Source organism: Neofelis nebulosa, chromosome 16 (genome assembly GCF_028018385.1).
Source record: "Neofelis nebulosa isolate mNeoNeb1 chromosome 16, mNeoNeb1.pri, whole genome shotgun sequence".
In the NCBI taxonomy this organism is placed as follows: Eukaryota; Metazoa; Chordata; class Mammalia; order Carnivora; family Felidae; genus Neofelis; species Neofelis nebulosa.
In genome coordinates, this window is record NC_080797.1 from 16,925,145 (window position 1) to 16,944,463 (window position 19,319).

Here is a 19,319-nt window from a genome sequence, read left to right on the forward strand (position 1 = left end):
TTTTTTTTAACGTTTATTTTTGAGACAGCGAGAGACAGAGCATGAACGGGGGAGGGTCAGAGAGAGGGAGACCCAGAATCCGAAACAGGCTCCAGGCTCTGAGCCGTCAGCCCAGAGCCCGACGCGGGGCTCGAACTCACGGACCGCGAGATCGTGACCTGAGCCGAAGTCGGACGCTTAACCGACTGAGCCACCCAGGTGCCCCTGTATCATTTAAATTTTTAAAAAATATTTATTTATTGTGTGTGAGAGAGAGAGAGAGAGAGAGCGAACAGGGGAAGGTCAGAGAGAAGGGGAGAGAGACAGGATCCCAAGCAGGCTCCATCCTGTCAGCACAGAGCCCATCTCCGGGCTTGAAATCACAAACCAGGAGATCATGACCTAAGCCGAAATCGAGTCAGATGCTCAACTGACTGAGGCACCCAGGTGCCCTGCCAGTTTTTAAATTTATTTAGTTTTAAATGTTTATTTTTGAGAGAGAGAGAATGAGCAGGGGAGGGGCAGAGAGAGAGGGAGACACAGGATCCGAAGCAGCCTCCAGGCTCTGAGCTGTCAGCACAGAGCCCCACGCGGGGCTCGAACTCACGACCTGTGAGATCACGACCTGAGCCGGAGTCAGGCGCTTAACCGACCGAGCCACCCAGGCGTCCCTACCCCATTTTTAACAAGCCATGAAAATAGTTATCCAGTCCACAGTCTATTTAGTATAACTTTTATATTCAATTGTTTATAGTAATACAATCATTTATATTAGATGAGAGGAAGAAATTAAAATTTCCCACGGGCTCGCTTTGTTTACTGCTGTTACCCTGTGTATATCCCGCTGGTCTTTTTTTCTAGATCTATAGATACCTGTGTATCGTATGTCACGTGCCCACATAGAGGTCTATGCATCCTTCTTAAGTGAAAACAGGATCATAGAGGTGATCCTGTTCTGTCTTTTCTGATCCTGTTCTGATTTTGTTCTGTCTTTTGCTTAGTTTAAGGCATTTTGCTTTGACAGGGCATAACCTAGGGGGCGCAATTCTTAATTTTTTTTTTTTTTCAACGTTTTTTATTTATTTTTGGGACAGAGAGAGACAGAGCATGAACGGGGGAGGGGCAGAGAGAGAGGGAGACACAGAATCGGAAACAGGCTCCGAACCATCAGCCCAGAGCCCGACGCGGGGCTCGAACTCACGGACCGCGAGATCGTGACCTGGCTGAAGTCGGACGCTTAACCAACGGCGCCACCCAGGCGCCCCGGGGGCGCAATTCTTGACCTAGGTGTGGAGACAGCCTGGGTTTCCTGCCAGCAGCCGTGGGGTGTCCCGCAAGGAATTTGTTGCAAACGTTAAACGAAGTCCCACACTTTGTGACTCATTTCCTTTGACGATCTGGAATAAATTCAAGTCACTCCTATAATGTCATTCTCGTGTGCCTGCGTCGTGGAAGCTTTTTGAATATTTTAGTGTTTCAAATTACATGCTACATTCAGCTTTCACATCTGAATCGATCTGATGTATCCAGACCAGCAAAAGGCCGTGGAGATTTTTAGTGGTGTTCAGAGAAAATGGAGGCGCTCCTGGGCGTGGGGAGAGGCCAGGTTGGCAGGAAGGGGAAGCCCGCGGGGTCTGGGGGGGGGAGCTTCACCATCGGGGTGCCCGCTGGTGGGGGTCCAATGCCGTCAGGGCTCCTGGAGGATTGTTCTCAAAATCATCTGCAGCGATAAGAAAAGACACAAAAGCCTCAGGATTGGAGAGGCGCTTGCAAAGCTCTCTCAGGAGGAATCTGATGAAAGAAACAGGCTGCAGTACTGATGATAGAAATGCCACTTAAAATGACAGCCCAGTCCCATCCTTCCTTTGAAGGGTTTGAAAGAAGCTCTCAACCATATGTAGATTTACCTCCAGCTCGACATGCACTTTTGTACGACCCATGAGCTAAGAATGGCTTCACTCTTTTAAATGGTCGAGAAAAGACCGAAACAATATTATTTCACAACGTGTAAAAATTATGTAAGATTCAAGTGTCAGCATTCATAAATAAAGTTTTCCTGTCACTCATGAGCATTTGTTTCCCCCCAGTTGAAAACCTAACACAGGGGCGCCTGGGTGGCTCAGTCGGTTAAGTGCCTGACTCTTGATTTCAGTTCAGGTCATGATCTCACGGTTCATGAGTTCGAGCCCCGCATGGATTCTCTGTCTCCCAATCTCTCTGCCCCTCCCCCACTGGTGCTGTCTCAAAAAAAAATAAAAAACACATTTTTTTAAGTAATACGTGCTCATGTTAGCAAATGTGGAATTGCATTTTTTTTTTTTACTGTTTATTTTTGAGGGAGAGACAGAGTGTGAGTGGGGGAGGGGCAGAGAGAGAAGGAGACAGAATCGGAAGCAGGTTCCAGGCTCCAAGCCGTCAGCATAGAGCCTGACACAGGGCTGGAACTCATGAACCATGAGATCATGACCTGACCTGAAGTCGGACGCTTCACCGACTGAGCCACCCAGGCGCCCCTGGAAATGAATTTTTTTTTTTTTTTTTGGAAATGAATTTTTAAAATGCACTGTGTGACACCACTGACAATTGAGTTTTTCGTATGCATACATATGCCTCCAAGGGTCTAGCTGTCTATGTATCATTGAATTGGGGATACACTGGATCAGTTTCTTGTGTTTTTTGCTTTCACATCTGAATCAATTTGATGTATCCTCACTAATTTTCACAAACTGTGTTCCATTACCTGATTATGTCATAATGTAACCTCATTGGGACATTTAGGTTGTTTCCGAGTTTTGAATATTCATACAGTTGCAGGGGCTATCTCTGTGTATTTCTTTGATTATCCGGAAGAGAAATTCCAAGCAGCAGAATTACTGGGCTAGTGGGTTTGGATCCATATTGCCAGGCTGTGCGCCCCCCGGCAGAACTGGAGAGGACCCCCTCCACCATCTCTCCAGCAGTGCTGGGCATAATTATCATTAGAACATTTTCTCTTCCTTTTTTTCTATTTTTTAATTTTTTAGACATTTGTTTATTTATTTTGAGAGAGACAGAGACAGTGTGTTGGGGGTGGGGGCAGAGAGAGGGAGAGGGAGAGGGAGAGGGAGAGGGAGAGAGGGAGAGGGAGAGAGAGAGAGAGAGAGAATCCCGAGCAGGCCCTGTGCTGCCAGTACAGAGCCTGACATGGGGCTGAACCTATGAAACCACGAGATCATGACCTGAGCCAAAATCAAGAGTCGGGTGCTTAACTAACTGCACCCAGGCGCCCCTTATGAGAACATTTTCAATGACAGGTGGGAAAGGACTGTCATTTTAAGTGACATTTCTAATATCCCTGGTATAATCTTCCCCCCATGTTTATTGGCCATTTATATTTTTTCTTAAACCATCCCTTATTCTTTATCCATTTTTGCTATTTATGTCTGTTTCTAAATAGAAATTAAAACAGTTCTTATTGATTCGAAAGTACTCTTTATACAGTAAGATATTAATTATGTAAGAATTAAACTGAATGCTATAGGGGTGCCTGGGTGGCTCAGTCAGTTAAGCATCTGACTTCGGCCCAGGTCATGATCTCAACAGTTCGTGGGTTCGAGCCCCGTGTCGGGCTCTGTGCTGACGGCTCGGAGCCCGGAACCTGCTTCGGATTCTGTGTCTCCCTGTCTCCCTGCCCCTCTCCTGCTCTCTGTGTGTGTGTCTCTCTCTCTCTTGTTCAAAAATAAATATTTTTTAAAAATTAAAAAAAAAAAACAACCACTGAATGCTATCAAAGCCTTATTGAGGTGGCAGCTGATTAAAATTGAAGTTCTGAAGAACCACTTTCCCGTTGGGGGTGGGGGGGGGCGCGGAGAAAAAGAAAAAGAAGAGAAGAGAAGTGGTAACTCTGTATCTGCCAGGCCTGCGGCAAATACTCTCCCCAGCTTATTCTTTGACTTGTAAAAGAATTCTCCACGTTAAAATTGTAATGTTTGATTTTCAAAAGGATTCTCCACGTTTAAGTTGTAATCAACATTTCTGAACCAAATCCGCCCATCTTGTCCTGTATGGAGTTGGCTCTGCCTTATGGTTAACACAGGCTAACACTTTCCTTGGCCCAGATCAATGCCTCTCCGCCTCGGCACCAAGCCCCGTGCAACTCCCACCTGTGTGCCCAGGCACAGACTCTGGGGCTCTTTCAAAGAGAGGTGAAGTCTAGGAAGCCGGGGGGGGGGGGGGGGGGGGACTCAAGTCCTACCATAGGGTCCCCAGCCTCCCAGAGGCCAAGGAACTAATGAAGTGACTCCTCTGTGCTCCCCACCTACCCTCCTGTCTGTATGTCTGGGGGTGCTAACGCAGGACCCATGCCCTCCACAGTGAAGGGATGTGCCCCACCTGGGTGAGCACGTAGTCGTCCTGGGTTAGCTTCCAGATGATTTCAAAGTGATCCACATCGTGGAGTTCTTCAAACGAGGCGTTCCATCCTCCTCTGCACAGTGTCTGGGTAGAGAAAAGGGCCAAGCAGGAGTGTGAGGCAGCAGGGCCCTGCCTGACCCGGAGCAGGTGCTCGCTCGGTATTTGTTGAATAAATGGCTGATGGTCTTGGGGTCCCTTTGGGTGAGATAAAGGGGAAGGTAATGACAGTGCATGACCCTCAACCTCTGGCCAGAAGCAGGGTGCTGGGGGTACCTGATAAAATTCCCTGGACTGTCGGGAGAATTCGGGGGAGTCGTGTTGGCCCACGATCACCAGCACGTGGCAGGAGGGATCCACGGGCTGCGTCAGGGCCGCCTCCAGGAGCTGCTGTGGACCATTCCTCCGAGCATCCTCCCTGATGCGGGGGTGGGGTGGGGGGGCAGGCATGGGTCAGGATGGAGAAAAGCCCGCGCGTCACCCCTGGCCCGCCTGGTAGGTTCAAGCTCAGCTGGGGATGGAGGGGGCAAGTGACTCACAGGGTCATGAGGAGAGGGCCGTTCTGAGAGGTGAACACGATGGGCTCTAGGTCATAGATCCCACTTACCAGGAAAAAGCCTGTAAAGGTGAAGAGCAGTCAGAGGGCCAGGCTCTAGGTGGGGCCAACACCCCACCCATACCAGGCTTCCTGTAGGCACCCAGTGGGGCAATATGGGGCCAGCCCAGCGTCCAGGCCCAAAGGGGCGAGACCAGGGTAGGGGTAGAGAAGAAGCAAAGACGAGCCCATGTCACAGGGCTCCAAGCCCCCAGCTCAAGCACGTCATGGCTGTTGGGATTTTGTGCAGCTGGTGCGGCCCTCGGGCCCATCTGGGGAGGGAGAAGGCTGCCCGGCCAGCCCGCAGTCCCAGGGAAACCTCTGAGGTTGGGTGCGACTGCATGCTTGGTCCAGTCGGCCAGGAGCATCATGGCGGCCAGGTGGGCCCCAGCTGAGTGTCCACACAGGTAAATCCCCCTGGGTTGGGTCAGAGGAGAGAGAGCCGGATTCGCATTCGGTGGCCCGAGTGCATCAGGTCGGTATCGAGGAGTCCCGGTTCGCCTTCTGCTCCACAGGCCAGAGGGAGCAGCTGGGCTGCATCCCGGGGGCTGAATCCACGGTCCTCCCACATCGTCTGGCCAAAGGGAAATCTGCAGTGATACCTACTCGTTGCGTGGATACTGCTTCTGGATATACACGATGCTCCGGGTCACTTGGTGTACCATCTGGTCCAGGGTACCTGCACAGAGAACACGAGTCGGGGCAGGATCCGTCAGGGGCTCTCTCCCCTCCAAAGCCCACCAGGCTTCAAACCGGTGAGACCATCGTCCTTACCTTTGGGGGCTATGTCATAAGCCACTATCACCACGGCCACTCCCTGTGCTGTCAGTGGGTTGACCATGAAGGCTGATGTATCTTTACTGCAGAAAGAGAGACGGAGATGTAGTTAAGGATCCCGAGGTGAGATCATCCCTGATTCAGGGTGGGCATAAATCCCATGACTGGTGACACTATAAGAGAAGGGGGGGGGAATGATCTGAGACACGGACACAGAGGAGGCCCCGTGAGGATGGACGCAGAGACGGGGGTGATGCGGCCACAGCCAACGAAAACCCAGAGCCCCCAGCCGCTGGAAGACACAGGAGTGGGTTCTCCCCCCCCCCCCCCCCGGCGCCTCTGGAGGGAGCAGGGCCCTGCCCACACCTTTATCTCAGACTTCTGGCCTCCAGAACTGTGAGAGAACGCACTGCTGTGGTCAGACACGGAGTTTGAAGCAGCAGCTCGCACGATCTCCTACACCAGGGAAGGGTGGATGTCCCTTTCTCCCTGTTCATCCAAGCTCCCGACTCACCTTCCGCTCTGCCAGTACCCGCCATGGAAGAACACACAGAAAGGCGAGGCTGTAAGACAGACACAGGGCGTGGGGGCTGAGCCGGGTGCCCAGCTGAGCCCTGCTGCGGGACCACCCGCCCATTCGCCTACCTTCAGACACTTGCTCGGGAAAGTAGATGTCCAGGTTCTCCCCCTCGCCGTCTCCGTAGGGGACATGCAGCAGGTTCCTCCTGGTGGCTCGGGCCCTCTTAGTAGCTGTCTCGAGAAGTGGACAGGTCACTATTAGCACGATCTGCTGACCTGCAGCAGTTTTCCATTTTACCGAAGGTAGAAACCTTTCTGCTGAAAGCCCCTTTGGGTCGGCCGATCAGCCCCACTTTTCAGAACTCCGTGAAAGATGCCCCTCCCCCCCCCCCCCAAGTCCTCATGATCAACTGTGCCGGGTTCTGAAGCCTCCCCTGAGGGTGTAGTTGCAAAGAGACCAGACTGTCCCACCCAAGTGCGACCAATACTATGTGCTGCCATCTGTCTACGTGAGCCGTGGTTCTGAAGGTCACCTCTTACCACCACTTTCTTACGCGCGCTCGCTTCGTGCGTTGTACTCCGTTTCACGCTCCAGGAAGTATAAACTTTTCCAAGTCTTTGGAAAATCAATCTTCCAGGGAAGCAAGATATAAACTCACTTCAAATAAATAACGATACGTATCAAAGCCCGAGAAGATCATACTCCTTGATGCATGAGTCCTTATGCACGTAATTTTTGTAAGGAAATAATCAGAAACATTCCCAAGGACTTGTTTTATTTATTTATTTATTTTTTTAATTTATTTTTTTTTCCCAACGTTTTTTATTTATTTTTGGGACAGAGAGAGACAGACAGAGCATGAACGGGGGAGGGGCAGAGAGAGGGAGACACAGAATCAGAAACAGGCTCCAGGCTCCGAGCCATCAGCCCAGAGCCCGACGCGGGGCTCGAACTCACGGACCGCGAGATCGTGACCTGGCTGAAGTCGGACGCTTAACCGACTGCGCCACCCAGGCGCCCCCCAAGGACTTGTTTTAAAGATGCCCACAGTAATGCTATGTGTAACGGCAAAACACTGCCTGTAACAGAAGGCTGCTTAAATACAGTACGGTATATCCCCTTTCTCTGCGTTATCGTGCAGCCCGGCATTCATCATCCTTGATATATTTTTTTACCTTGTTTACTGTCTGTTGCCCTCACTGTCAAGACAAGGGCTTGGCTTTGCCCACCTCTGGACACCCGGGATCTGATACGTAGTAAACAATTCAAAGAAAGTTGTGTGGAAAAGAAAGAAAAAGAAAAGTGTGTGATAAATGAATATTTCAATAAGCAGTGCTGGGTCAAATGAATATCCAAGTGAAAACAAAATAGTTTGTTAGGGCACCTGGGTGTCTCAGTCGGTTAAGCGTCCAACTTCGGCCCAGGTCATGATCTTGACATTTGTGAGCTCAAGCCCCGCATTGGGCTGTCTGCTGTCAGCACAGAGCCTGCTTCGGATCCTCTGTCCCCCCCTTTCGCTGCCCTTCCCCTGCTTGTGCTCTCTCTCTCTCTCTCTCAAAAATAAACGTTAAAAAAAAAAAAGTTTCTTGATCCTTACCTCACACCACATCAAATCAGTTCCTGATGGACTATCTAAACATGAAGGAGAAGGCAACAAAGCTCTTGGAAAAGAAAATAGGAGATCTTCATAATCTTGGGATAGACAAAGATTGCGTAAATAGGACCCAACATGGACTAATCAAAAAGGAGGGGTGCCTGGCTGTCTCAGTCAGCAGAGCATGTGACTCTGGATCTCGGGGTTGTGAGTTTGAGCCCCATGTTGGGTGTGGAGATTAATTGCAAAACAGTTTACATAAATACAATAGAGCCTGATCAGTGTGATCTTTCTGATACTGAACATTGGAGCAGTGAGACATGAACTTGGGATCCGTGTCCCTGGAGGAGCCCAGGTCCCCAACCTTGGGGTCCACAGAGGCGGGCCCAAAAGGAAACCAGGGCACCTCTTGGCTGGATGATTCTGCAACTCTAGAAGGGACAAACCCAGTAGGAAAAGATAGTTTGTATAAAGTATGTTTAGGCCTAAACTCACTGGTAAAATAGGCCGTCTCCATTCAGAGAGACCGCTCAAGGCCAACAGAAACAGAAATGATGGGAGATGCCAAGTTTCCCCCCATGCCAAAACCAGAGACAAGGCTGCCTCTGCAGAACAGGCCAAGTGGCTGTAAAACCAGTTTTGCTGTCAGACCTTGTCTATTGCCGCCCCTGTCCTGAGAGTGAAAGGACGAGACAAGGCTTCTTATAGGAGAGAGATGTGGCTTGCTGTGTGTCCCTGCTCCCTCTCTGGTGCTGGGCAGCGGCAGGGGGAGACTTCCCATCTCCCAAATCGACCAGCTGCTCAGAGAGCCTGATGTGTGACCCCTGCAAGTGTGTAACGAACGGAACAAAACAGGCTCCCCCTGTGCCGGCCACACTGGACACAGCTCACTCTGAAGGACTTGCTTAACGGAATGGATCTATTATTAACTAGATAATTTTTTTAATGTTTATTTATTTCTGAGGGAGAGAGAGTGTGTGAGCAGGGGGAGGAGCAGAGAGGGAGACACAGAATCCGAAGCAGGCTCCAGGCCCCGAGCTGTCAGCACACAGCCCGACGCGGGGCTCGAACTCACGAACCGCGAGATCATGACCTGAGCAGCAAAGTTGGACGCTCAATCGACTGAGCCACCCAGGCGCCCCTGTCATTAATTTTTCTTATGGAGACACAATATGTTTGTATGGTTCACACACACACACACACACACACACACACACACACACACACAAGGCTTCCTACGGGTGCCTGAGTGGCTCAGCCGGTTAAGCGTCCAACTCTTGATTTCAGCTCAGGTCATGATCTCATGGTTCTGAGATTGAACTCCATGTCTGCCCTGACAATGCAGAGTCTGTCTGGGATTCTCTTTCTCTCCCTCTCTCTCTGCCCCTCCCCCACCTCTCCCAATAAATACACGTTAAAAAAAAAAAAAAAAAAGGCTTTCCAGTGAGATGTTCCCTCACCGCCTCTCACCTGCCTGCTTTCCCGGCCCCTTGCCCAGGTGACCTCCGTTGCTAACACAGATATAGACCCTCTCAACCTTTCGTCCAAAGGGCAGCATATAAAATACGTGTCTGCCCTGCCCACTTCGCGTAGTGTTTCTTGGAGAGCTTTCCCCATCTGCACACAGCTTCCTTGTTCTTCCCTTCTTTATAGACCTTTCTCCGCTCTTATATTCCATCTGAGGGTTGCATGCTAACCAGTTATGCCAGTTGCCCAGGCCCAACAAACCACATCCCATCATCAGGAAATCCTCTCCGTGCGTCTCCTCCCGCCTCCCCTGCGACTACCTTGTTGGATGTCCCTCCCCTTCTCCGCTGGAAGCAACGGGCGGCCCTCACGGCTTGCCTACTTCTTCCGCCAAATGCCCTCCGGCCACAGGTGTGAGCCAGTCCTGGGCGCACCTTTCCCTCTCAGGTTCAAGTCCATCCGGGGCTCCTGTGCAAGTTGGCTCCCACTGCTGTGACCAAATACCTCAGGGTGTGGAGGCTTAACCTACATTTACTTTTCACAGTTCTGGGTCCCGGAAGGCCTAGATCCAGGCGCCAGAGGGGCTTGTGTCTGGGGACGGCCCTCCCCTTGGGTGGCAGGTGGCCACCTCCTCACTGGGTGCATACACGCCTCTTCTGGGTGGGGCTGTGGGGCTCTTGGCGTCTCTAGGGAGGCAAGCCCTCAGGCGTCTCTTCTAAGAATCCAGCCAGGTCAGGACCCCACGCTTATGACCTCAGTTTACCTAATCACTCCAAATACAGCCACCCTAAGGGTTAAGGCTTCAGCATGTGAATCTGGGGAGGGCACAAAGATTCAGTCCGCAGCATCTGGCACACCACCCCCAAAAGCCCTGGGCCTCTACAAAATCAACCCTGCCCGGCACACCTTCCTCTAGGGGTGGACCCTGGCCACCCTAACACCCCCCGCCCAGCACCCGCCTCGCCTGCTCCATACTGCCAGAGCGCTTGTCCCTTCTAACGGACTACGGCATTTACTTTGTCCTCTTCCCCTGCCCCGTTAAGAGTCACGACCAGGGCACCTGGGTGGCTCCGTCAGTGAAGCGTCCCACTTCGACCCAGGTCATGATCTCTCGATTCACGAGTTAGAGCTGACGGCTCAGAGCCTGGTGCCTCCTTCCGATTCTGTGTCTCCCTCGCTCTCTGCCCCTCCCCCACTTGCACTCCATCTCTGTCTCTCCAAAAAAAAAAAAAAAAATCACAGTGAAAGACAGCAGAGAATACAGGCAATACCACTGTGATAACGTGGAAGGTGACAGATGGTGACTCCACTTCTCATGATGAGCACAGAGTCATGTAGAGAACTGTTGAATCATTGCGTTATACACCTGAAATTAATATACCTTGTAAGTCGACTGTATTTCAATAATACGGTAAGAAGGGGGGCACCAGGGGGGCGCAGTCGGTTAAGCCTCCGATTCTTTTTTTTTTTAATTTTTTTTCAACGTTTTTTATTTATTTTTGGGACAGAGAGAGACAGAGCATGAACGGGGGAGGGGCAGAGAGAGAGGGAGACACAGAATCGGAAACAGGCTCCAGGCTCCGAGCCATCAGCCCAGAGCCTGACGCGGGGCTCGAACTCACGGACCGCGAGATCGTGACCTGGCTGAAGTCAGACGCTTAACCGACTGCGCCACCCAGGCGCCCCAAGCCTCCGACTCTTGATCTCAGCTCAGGTCATGATCTCACAACTTGTGGGGCATTCACTTTTGAATGCCCCCCTCTCTGTAAAGAGAGGTTTCATACTCCTCTTGCTTTCTGATCTTATACTCTAGTAAACCTTTGCCTGCTGCTCAAAAAAAAAAAAAAACCAACTCTCACAATTTGTGAGTGTGAGCCCTGCACCAGGCTCTGCACTGATGGCCAGGAGCCGGTTTGGGATTCTGTCTCTCCTCTCTGCCCCTCCCCTGCTTGTGCGTACGAGCACGAGCTTTCTCTCTCTTCCAAAATAAATAAATAAAAGTTTAAAAAAAATTTATTTTTTTATTTTTATTTTTTTAAATTTTGTTAACGTTTATTTATTTTTGAGACAGAGAGAGACAGAGCATGAACAGGAGAGGGGCAGAGAGAGAGGGAGACACAGAATCTGAAACAGGCTCCAGGCTCTGAGTCCCGACGCGGGACTCGAACTCACGGACCGCGAGATTCTGACCTGAGCCGAAGTCGGACGCTTAACCGACTGAGCCACCCAGGCGCCCCCCAAAAAATTTATTTTTAAATAATAAAATAAGAAGAAAGAGAAAAAGATTCACATTGATGCACGGGCGGGGGTTTGTGTGTTTTGCTCACTGATGTATTCCGTGCACAAAATGAGTGACCAGTACATGTCAGGCACCCAGTAAATATTCATTGAACGGATCGGCACCTGAGGAAGGAGTCCTCTGCTGGAGGCATTTGGGCTGGGTTAGCACAAGTAACCCTGCCGTGATCAGCCCCGCGCACACGTCACCACTGTGTGTGGGGGTCTGAAGGAAGCACTCTCAGCAGTGGAATTTCTGCATTAGGAGGTCTATTCATTTCTCATTTTTTAAAAAAAGTTTATTTATTTATTTGAGAGAGCACGCAAGCGAGCAGGGGAGGAGCAGAGACAATCCCAAGCAAGTTCTGCATTGTCAGCACAGAGGCTGACGTGGGGCTCGATCTCATGAACTGTGAAATCATGACCTGAGCTGAAACTGAGATTTAGAGGCTTAACCGACTGAGCCACCCAGGCGCCCCTTCTCAAGAGTTCTTAAAGTATACATGGACCAGCCAGATTCATTTTGTGCCAGAACTAAGAAAAGACTATGAAATTTATGTTCTGAGTTGAAGAGTGATTCAAACCACACAGCTGTAGATATGCACTATCATGGACGTGTCTCCCTCAGCTATTAAAAAGCTCAGCTGACCCTGAGAAAGAGAGGAACTGTTTCTCTCCAGGAGTGGACCCCGCGGCTGGTGACGGGCAGCTGGGTGCAGGGGCAGAGAACGAGGTGACTCATAGCCTCCCTACCGAGGGTGAACACCACCAGCCCTCCAGTCTCTGGACCCCAGGGCAGGAACACGGGAGGACGTCAATGAATAGACCTCATTAAAACGTCCTCTTTTTGATACTGAAGAAACTGAGTTTCTATTATTTGCAACTGAAAGTATCCAAACTCTTACAGACAGAAACCCCAGGCCCGGGGACCCATCCAGAGCACATGTCAGGGGAATTAGAGGAAGGGGAGACCAGAGTCCTTAGGGACTTATGCAAGATACAGCAGGGGGACCACACGGTCCCAGAAAGACTGAAGACCTTATTCCACCAGGCTGTGGCAGCACTTTAAAAAAATGGCGGGGTCCCATCAGTCACCCTCTGGTTAACGATGGGTGGTGGAATTATTGATGATTTTATTTTGTAAATCTATTCGAGTAAGCATATGCTCCTTTTGTAATAAGAAAACAACGGTTACCTAAAAATAGCCAAGGTGGCACAGAGCAGGGCTGCTTGGTCTGCGATCTGGGGACACTGGGAGCCCTACCCTGTTTGCTACTGGTCTATGCTGAGCTGAATACACAAAGTGAAAGTAAGCATTTGGAATGTACGTAATTGTGTCGAACGGCTTTGTCTACTGGACTTAGTAATAAGAAATCAAGAGCTTTCAAACGAAAACGTGTACACGGATGGTTCACAGCAGCCCTATTCACAGTTGTCAAAAGGCGGACAGCCCAAATGTCTGTCAGTGAATAAACATGACGTGGTAGGTCCATACGATGAAGCCGTGAAGTAGTGATCGGCATTATATACCGTGGATGGAGCTCCAGAACATTATGCCAAGAAGCCAGCCACAAAAGGCCACACATACATGTAGGATTCCATTCCGACCGGGTGTCCAGAATAGGTAAATCCATAGACAGCGACGGCGAGGGGGGGAAATGGGGAGTGACTGATGGTAGGGCTCCTTCTGAGGCAACGAAAATGATATTTGGAACAAGGTACTGATGATGGCTGCACAAATCTTGAAGGTTCTAAACGCTACCGAATTGTACGCTTTAAAATGGTTAGAATGGTCAATTGTATACGTACTGTAGCACAGTCCGACAAAATTGGGGCTTGTATCTTTTGTGCCTTTGTTTTTCTCCTTTCACTTTTCCGGTGGAGAGGGAAAAGCCCAAGCGGGGAGCCTGCGAAGGTAGTGGGGTGGGGATCCCTAGTAGAGGCTGGCGGACACGAGGCTCCACCCACGTCACTGGTGATTGGTTCTCCTGGAGAGGGGCGTGGACTAGGACCTGCCGGAAGCTGGCAGAGGTAGGGTGCGCAGAAGGCAGTTCCGTATCTGCCTATCTGCCAACCTACCTACCTACCTACCTTATTCGTCCATCCATCTATCCATCCATGTATCCCTCCCTCATTTCGTGTACAATGTATTGGTACTAAGAGGTGGGGCATAAGCTTAGGAATTCCCCGAGCCTGCACTGATGGGTTAACAAGGCATAAAGAATTGCAAAGCCATAGGATGCTCACACCCAAGTCTGGGTAAACAAGATGAGGTAAATAAATAGAGAGAGGGTGGGGCAAAGGCCCCAATACAAAGGTATATGCGGTAAATAAGATTAGGTATTCAGGGCGGACCCCCCAATTTATTACTATAGCAGAAAGCTGCTTTCACAGGAAGGAAGAACCAAGTTAGGTAAACAGGTAAATAGGGCCAGAGATCTCTGTGCGGTGAAGTGGCCCAGAGAGGAGCTAATTATCAAAAGAAAGGTGCCTTGCTGACCCTGAGGTAGCACACTCGGTCCGTCTTATCCCCTACGCTACCTAAGACAAACAGACACGGCGCCTCCTGTCTGCCGTTAACAACCATCTGCCCGGCGCCAGGATTTTGTTTTATATTGACCCAAACCCCTAATACCGTATATCTTCAAAACCCCCTTTCCCTCACGCCCATGAGTCAATGTTCACAGATTTATTGTCTCTTTGTGCACCCCCATCACCATGTTTGTAAGCCTTCTGATCCCAATAAAAACAGAGCAAGGACCCTGAATCGGGGCTCTTGTCTTCTCCCGGGCATTAGCCGTCTCTCGGATTTTAATCCTGCGTCCCGCTTTCTTGCTGGACAAGAAAGAACTCTAGACCCAGAGTCTACGACACTGAGTCTCGGTAAAACAAGTCTAAAACTACTGAGAGAGGAAATAGTTCTGAAAACCTGTCCTGCCAGCTCGCCTCTGCTTTCTGCCCCTGCTCACCGAGCAGTCCCCTGGCCTGAGGGAGGCCAGGTCTTTGTGGCAGATAAAGGTGGTCTGTCTACTTGTTAGAAAAGAACACCGCCCCCCTGCCAGTTAATAGGCTGATGGCTATGAGGATGAATACAAATCAAAGTATGAGAGAGAGAGAGAGAGAGAGAGAGAGAGAGAGAGAGAGAAATTAAGTCGCCCTGGTGCAGAAAAGGAAAAGAGAGCCTCCTCCTTCCCTTTTCTTAGAGCAGTTATTTTGAGAAACTCTTTATGAATCTTTCCTCTCCCCTTTGAAGTGTATGTAAATATTTTGAAGAGCTAAATGAGTCTCTTGCCAGTTTTCCAACCTCGGAATGTTTTCCTCCAGGACCTGGGGCGTCATCACTTTGAAATGTAATCATCAAGATACAGTGCCCCTACCCCCAGATTCTGCGGTCAGACAGGAGCCTACCTTCTACAGGTGCCCGGCTCCAAGTTACAAAACTACTTTGTTGTTAAGATATGGGAAGGTTTCTTTTTCTTCTGGATAAAGGCAATTGGCAAGCACAGATGGCCACCCTCATTACCAGGTGGACTTAGGAAGATCTAGGAGGACAAGTGGCACTGTGAGGCCACCTGCTTCAGCACAGGTATCATTTATCTAGAGAACAGGTATGCAGTGGGGGTGTATCTGCCTGCCTGCATAAAAGGGTGAGGTTTCTGGGGTGCCTGCCTGGCTCAGTAGGGAGGGCGTGCAACTCTCGATCTCTGGGTCGTGAGTTCGAGCCCCACGTTGGGTGTCGAGATGACTTAAATGCATAAACAAATAAAAGCTTTTTTTTTTTTTTTTAAAAAAAGGGTGAGGTTTCTTTCTGGTTTCACAGTCTCTTTAGCAGCTGGCCTGTGGTGCACGTCAGTTTGGTTTAACCCTTATTCAACAAAAACTCATTTTCTTTCTCTCTCTGTCCTTTGTGGAGAGGCTTTCTGGCTCAGCAGGAATCTATTTCTCATCACTTGCCCTTCCTGTGCCTTTGCCGCCCCCCCCCCCCCCGTGAGCTTGCATGGGAGGAGGCAATCCCGGAGACGGCAGGCAGCACCGAGGAGGTCTGGGGAGCACCTCCAGGAGAGGCCGACTATTGCGCACTCAACGGACACTGCCCGACCCACCTCACCCCATCGGGCTGCCCCACTCCTTTCTGGAAGCTCGGCTCCGGGAGGTGCCTACCATCACGAGCTGCGTGACTTGGGTAAGTTATTTAACCTCATCGAGCAGGGGTGAGGCCCTTGCTCTGGGCACAGCATGGGGGCGTCAGCACCAAAACTTCAGTCATGAAGTTCGTTTTGGGCTGAAGGTATGTGTCCCCCAGCGCTCATATGTTGAAGCACTGACCCGTAACGTGATGGTATGACAGGTGGTAACTTTGGAAGGTAGTTGGGTTTCGATGGGGTGAAGCGCTATGGTAGGATTAGAGGCCTTATAAAAAGAGGACGAATGGGACGCCTGGGTGGCTCAGTCGGTGAAGCATCTGACTTCGGTTCAGGTCACGATCTCGCGGTTCGTGAGTTGAAGCCCCGCATTGGGCTCTGTGCTGACAGCTCAGAGCCTGGAGCCTGCTTCGGATTCTGTCTCTCTCTCCCTCTCTGCCATTCCTCCTACTCACGCTCTGTCTCTCTCTCTCCCTCTCTTTCTCTCAAAAATAAACATTAAAAAAGAAATTAAAAAAAAATAAGAAGAAAGAGGGGGCACCTGGGTGGCTCAGTCGGTTAAGGGCTCAGGTCAGGATCTCAGGGTTCGTGGGTTCGAGCCCCACATCAGGTTCTGTCTGTGCTGACAGTGCAGAGCCTGCTGGGGATTCTCTCTCTCTCTCTGCCCCTCCCCTGCTCGTGCGTGCATGCTCTTTCTCTCTCTCTCTCTCAAAATAAATAAACTTAAAAAACTTTTAAAAGGAGAGGAAGACAGACCAGAGCTCTCACTGTCTCTCTGCCATGTGAGGACAGCATGGAAAAAGCAGCTGTCTGCAAGCCGGGAGGACTCTCATCAGGGAACCAAACTGGCCAGCACCTCGCTCTTGGGCCTTCTTAGCCCCCAGAACTGTGAGAAACAGATTCCTATCATTTAAGCCACCCGTTCTATGGCATTTTGCAATGGCAGCCCAAGCTGACCAATATAAAGATAAATAGTATTTAAATGCAATATATATATATATATATATATATATATATATATATATATAAATCAAAATTAATAATGCTAAATGTCCATGGCCAACAAAATGTCAACATTTTATTTTGTTTTACTTTTTAAATTAAAAAAACTTTTTTTAACGTTTATTTATTATTGAGAGACAGCGAGACACAGAGCGTGAGCAGGGGAGGGGTAGAGAGAGGGGGAGACACAGGATCGGAAGCAGGCTTCAAGCTCCGAGCTGTCGGCACAGAGCCCGACGCGGGGCTCGAACTCATGAACCGCGAGATGGTGACCTGAGCCGAAGTCGGACGCCCGAGCGACTGAGCCACCCAGGAGCCCTTTTTGCTTTTTATAAATATCAACAATATTCCAGGTTCAGCCAAGTGGGAGGCCTGCCTTTTTCTCACCCTACTTCTTGGTGCCCCTGTAGCATGTGGCCTTACTGGTCTGGGCACTGTCAGCCGAGCAGGAGAGGAGGTGGAACACAGCCTATTGGGCCTTTCCTGCCTCCAGCTGACCTGTGGCGAGGGCTCCTGGATGCCTGGCCCTGAGCCAAAGAGGCTTGCATGGTACCTGGACTTTGGGAACTGTCCCGAGAGCCTCCTCCTGCCCCCAGCATTCTGAACCACTGCCATATGCTAGAGTCCACCCACAGCATCCAAGGGGAGGGCCCCCAGTACCCTCATCCCCTATCTGTGAGTAGGTCCTCAGGGCCTCCTCGGCTCCCAGTCGGATGACCCATCTGCTGGGGCTGTACTGATTCTCCAGCTCCTATGGAACACAGAAGTTTCCGTAAGACCTTTGCTCTCCACACAACGTGCCCCCACCCCTCCGAATGCCTGCCTTGAGAAGCCCCCTCCCCAATATCTCAGGCTCTTTAGAGGCCCTCAGCTTCCTTCAAGCCCCTGGTATCCCACTTTCCACTCTCCCCCGACACCAATTAATTAGGTATTTCAGATACAACATCACAGGGGCTCTCAGATTCACGGTCTAGAGCTATGGCCATGCTTTTAACTAGTGGCCAGCCTTAAAGGGGAGATAAGGTCCTATAAAATGTGTTCTGGTTAATGCCACCATGGGCATCACTCCTACTGCAGGAGGCCAGGTTGCTGGGGTGGTCACCGCAGAGAAAGTGTGGCAGAGCTTATCTCTGAGAGGCCACGGTTCTGACTGCAGCAGGGCCCAGAGCAAAGGTACAGGGCTCAGGAGGGGGGAGCCAAAGGTCGGGCTGGAGATAGTGATAGGCCAGACTGCTGAATCACAGAGGTGAGGCTGGGCAGCTGGGACCGGAAGACGGAGGGTCTCACATATCAGGCTAAGATGTTCAGACTTCATGTAGAAAGTAACAAGAACCAGGTTTTGGAGAAAAAGTTCAAAGGCAAGGAGAAAGAGTGAAGCCCCAAGTGGGAAACTGGAAGACAGGGTGGCTTCACAGAAGGATCTGGGGCTCTGGAGTCAGATGGGTTGAGGGCCATCCATGCTCCGTCACTTACAGGCTGTTTTTACCCTGGGCAACTTACAGTCTCTGAGTCTCAGTTCCCACATCTATATAACGGGCAAAATAGCAGCCTCACAAGGTGAAAGGTCATAAGGCACGTAAATGAAGTAAAACCAGCCATTCAAATGCGGGTTACTGCCTCCTCGAGCTGAACGAGGTTGTTGGCCAGGGTTCTTTAGATCTGTACAATCTGTGCCTGTCAGACGTTCACAGCCATCCCTGGCACACACGGTGACTGCTGTCACCGTCTTCACTGTTCTTAAGTATGCTAATGATAATGCAACGGGTTTCTGAGAGTCCTCTGATATTGTAGGCAAGTGTGTGGGGGACAGAGACACAGAGACAGAGAATGGGATTTCTTGGGGGGTTAGTGTCCATAACTCAACCAGATTCTCAGATGTATCAGTGGCCAGAATAAAAAAAAACAAAAAACAAAAAAACTAACAAAACCCCCAAAACAAACCAACCACTGCCTGAGATGCGGGGGAAACTGGTTAGGAAGTTACAGTTGAATGATCACAATACATGCTTTGCCGGTGTGGTTTCCAGCCCTCACAACCACCCTGCAGTAAACACCTGCAGCCTTCCTGCCTTCCTGCATCCAGCATCCTGCGACCTGCCTGCACGGTGAGACCCTGCGCTTGAGGTCGGCAGCGTGGCCCCTGGATGGCTATCGGCACAGCTTCGGTCTTCTCTGCCCTTAAAAGGCTGCCTGTGGCCAGAAGCAAACCAGACCGGGGCGCCAAAGCTTTCGGAGCAGGCACGCCCGGCGCTCGCCGGCGCGCTCGGGGGTGGTGGGTCAACGGGCTCCGAAGCTCCGTTCCTGGAACTGCATCCAATCTCCGCGCTGCCCAGCTCAGCCCCAGCCGCCGCCCGCAACCCGCCTACCTCCTTAGACAGCTTCTTCCAGGGAGCCTCGGCCCGGCGACCCTGCTCGGGAACCTCCATCCCGCCGCTACCGCGAGACGGTGCTCCCCGCCTGCTTTTTCTACGCGGGGAGGCCGGGCGGGGCGGGGCCTGCCGTCCTGGTGACGTCAGCCCGCCGGGTCCTCGGCGCTGCCCACTAGGGGCGGGCTGCGGTCAAACCTCCCGCCAGTCC

The 19,319-nt window shown here is 50.8% G+C and overlaps 1 protein-coding gene across 4 annotated transcripts; it reads right to left on the minus strand.

Annotated features, from left to right (window-relative positions):
* Positions 1–1,248: 1,248 nt before the first annotated feature.
* Positions 1,249–19,235, minus strand: AFMID (arylformamidase). Of its 4 annotated transcripts, none has more exons than XM_058702551.1 (11): positions 19,109–19,235; positions 17,403–17,493; positions 6,386–6,490; positions 6,255–6,303; positions 5,738–5,823; positions 5,570–5,642; positions 5,283–5,380; positions 4,908–4,986; positions 4,645–4,786; positions 4,351–4,455; positions 1,249–1,699 (listed from the first exon to the last, which is right to left on the minus strand). In XM_058702551.1, exons 1-11 carry the CDS (start codon positions 19,166–19,168, stop codon positions 1,667–1,669), a joined length of 921 nt encoding a protein of 306 aa, XP_058558534.1. In that variant the 5' UTR covers positions 19,169–19,235; the 3' UTR covers positions 1,249–1,666. The 4 variants fall into 4 exon arrangements, with proteins under 4 accessions (XP_058558534.1, XP_058558533.1, XP_058558535.1 ...); XM_058702550.1 differs by having other exon boundaries at positions 1,619–1,699; positions 4,281–4,455; XM_058702552.1 differs by lacking the exon at positions 17,403–17,493 and having other exon boundaries at positions 1,619–1,699; positions 4,281–4,455; positions 6,386–6,494; positions 19,109–19,206.
* Between the last annotated feature and the right edge of the window lie 84 nt (positions 19,236–19,319).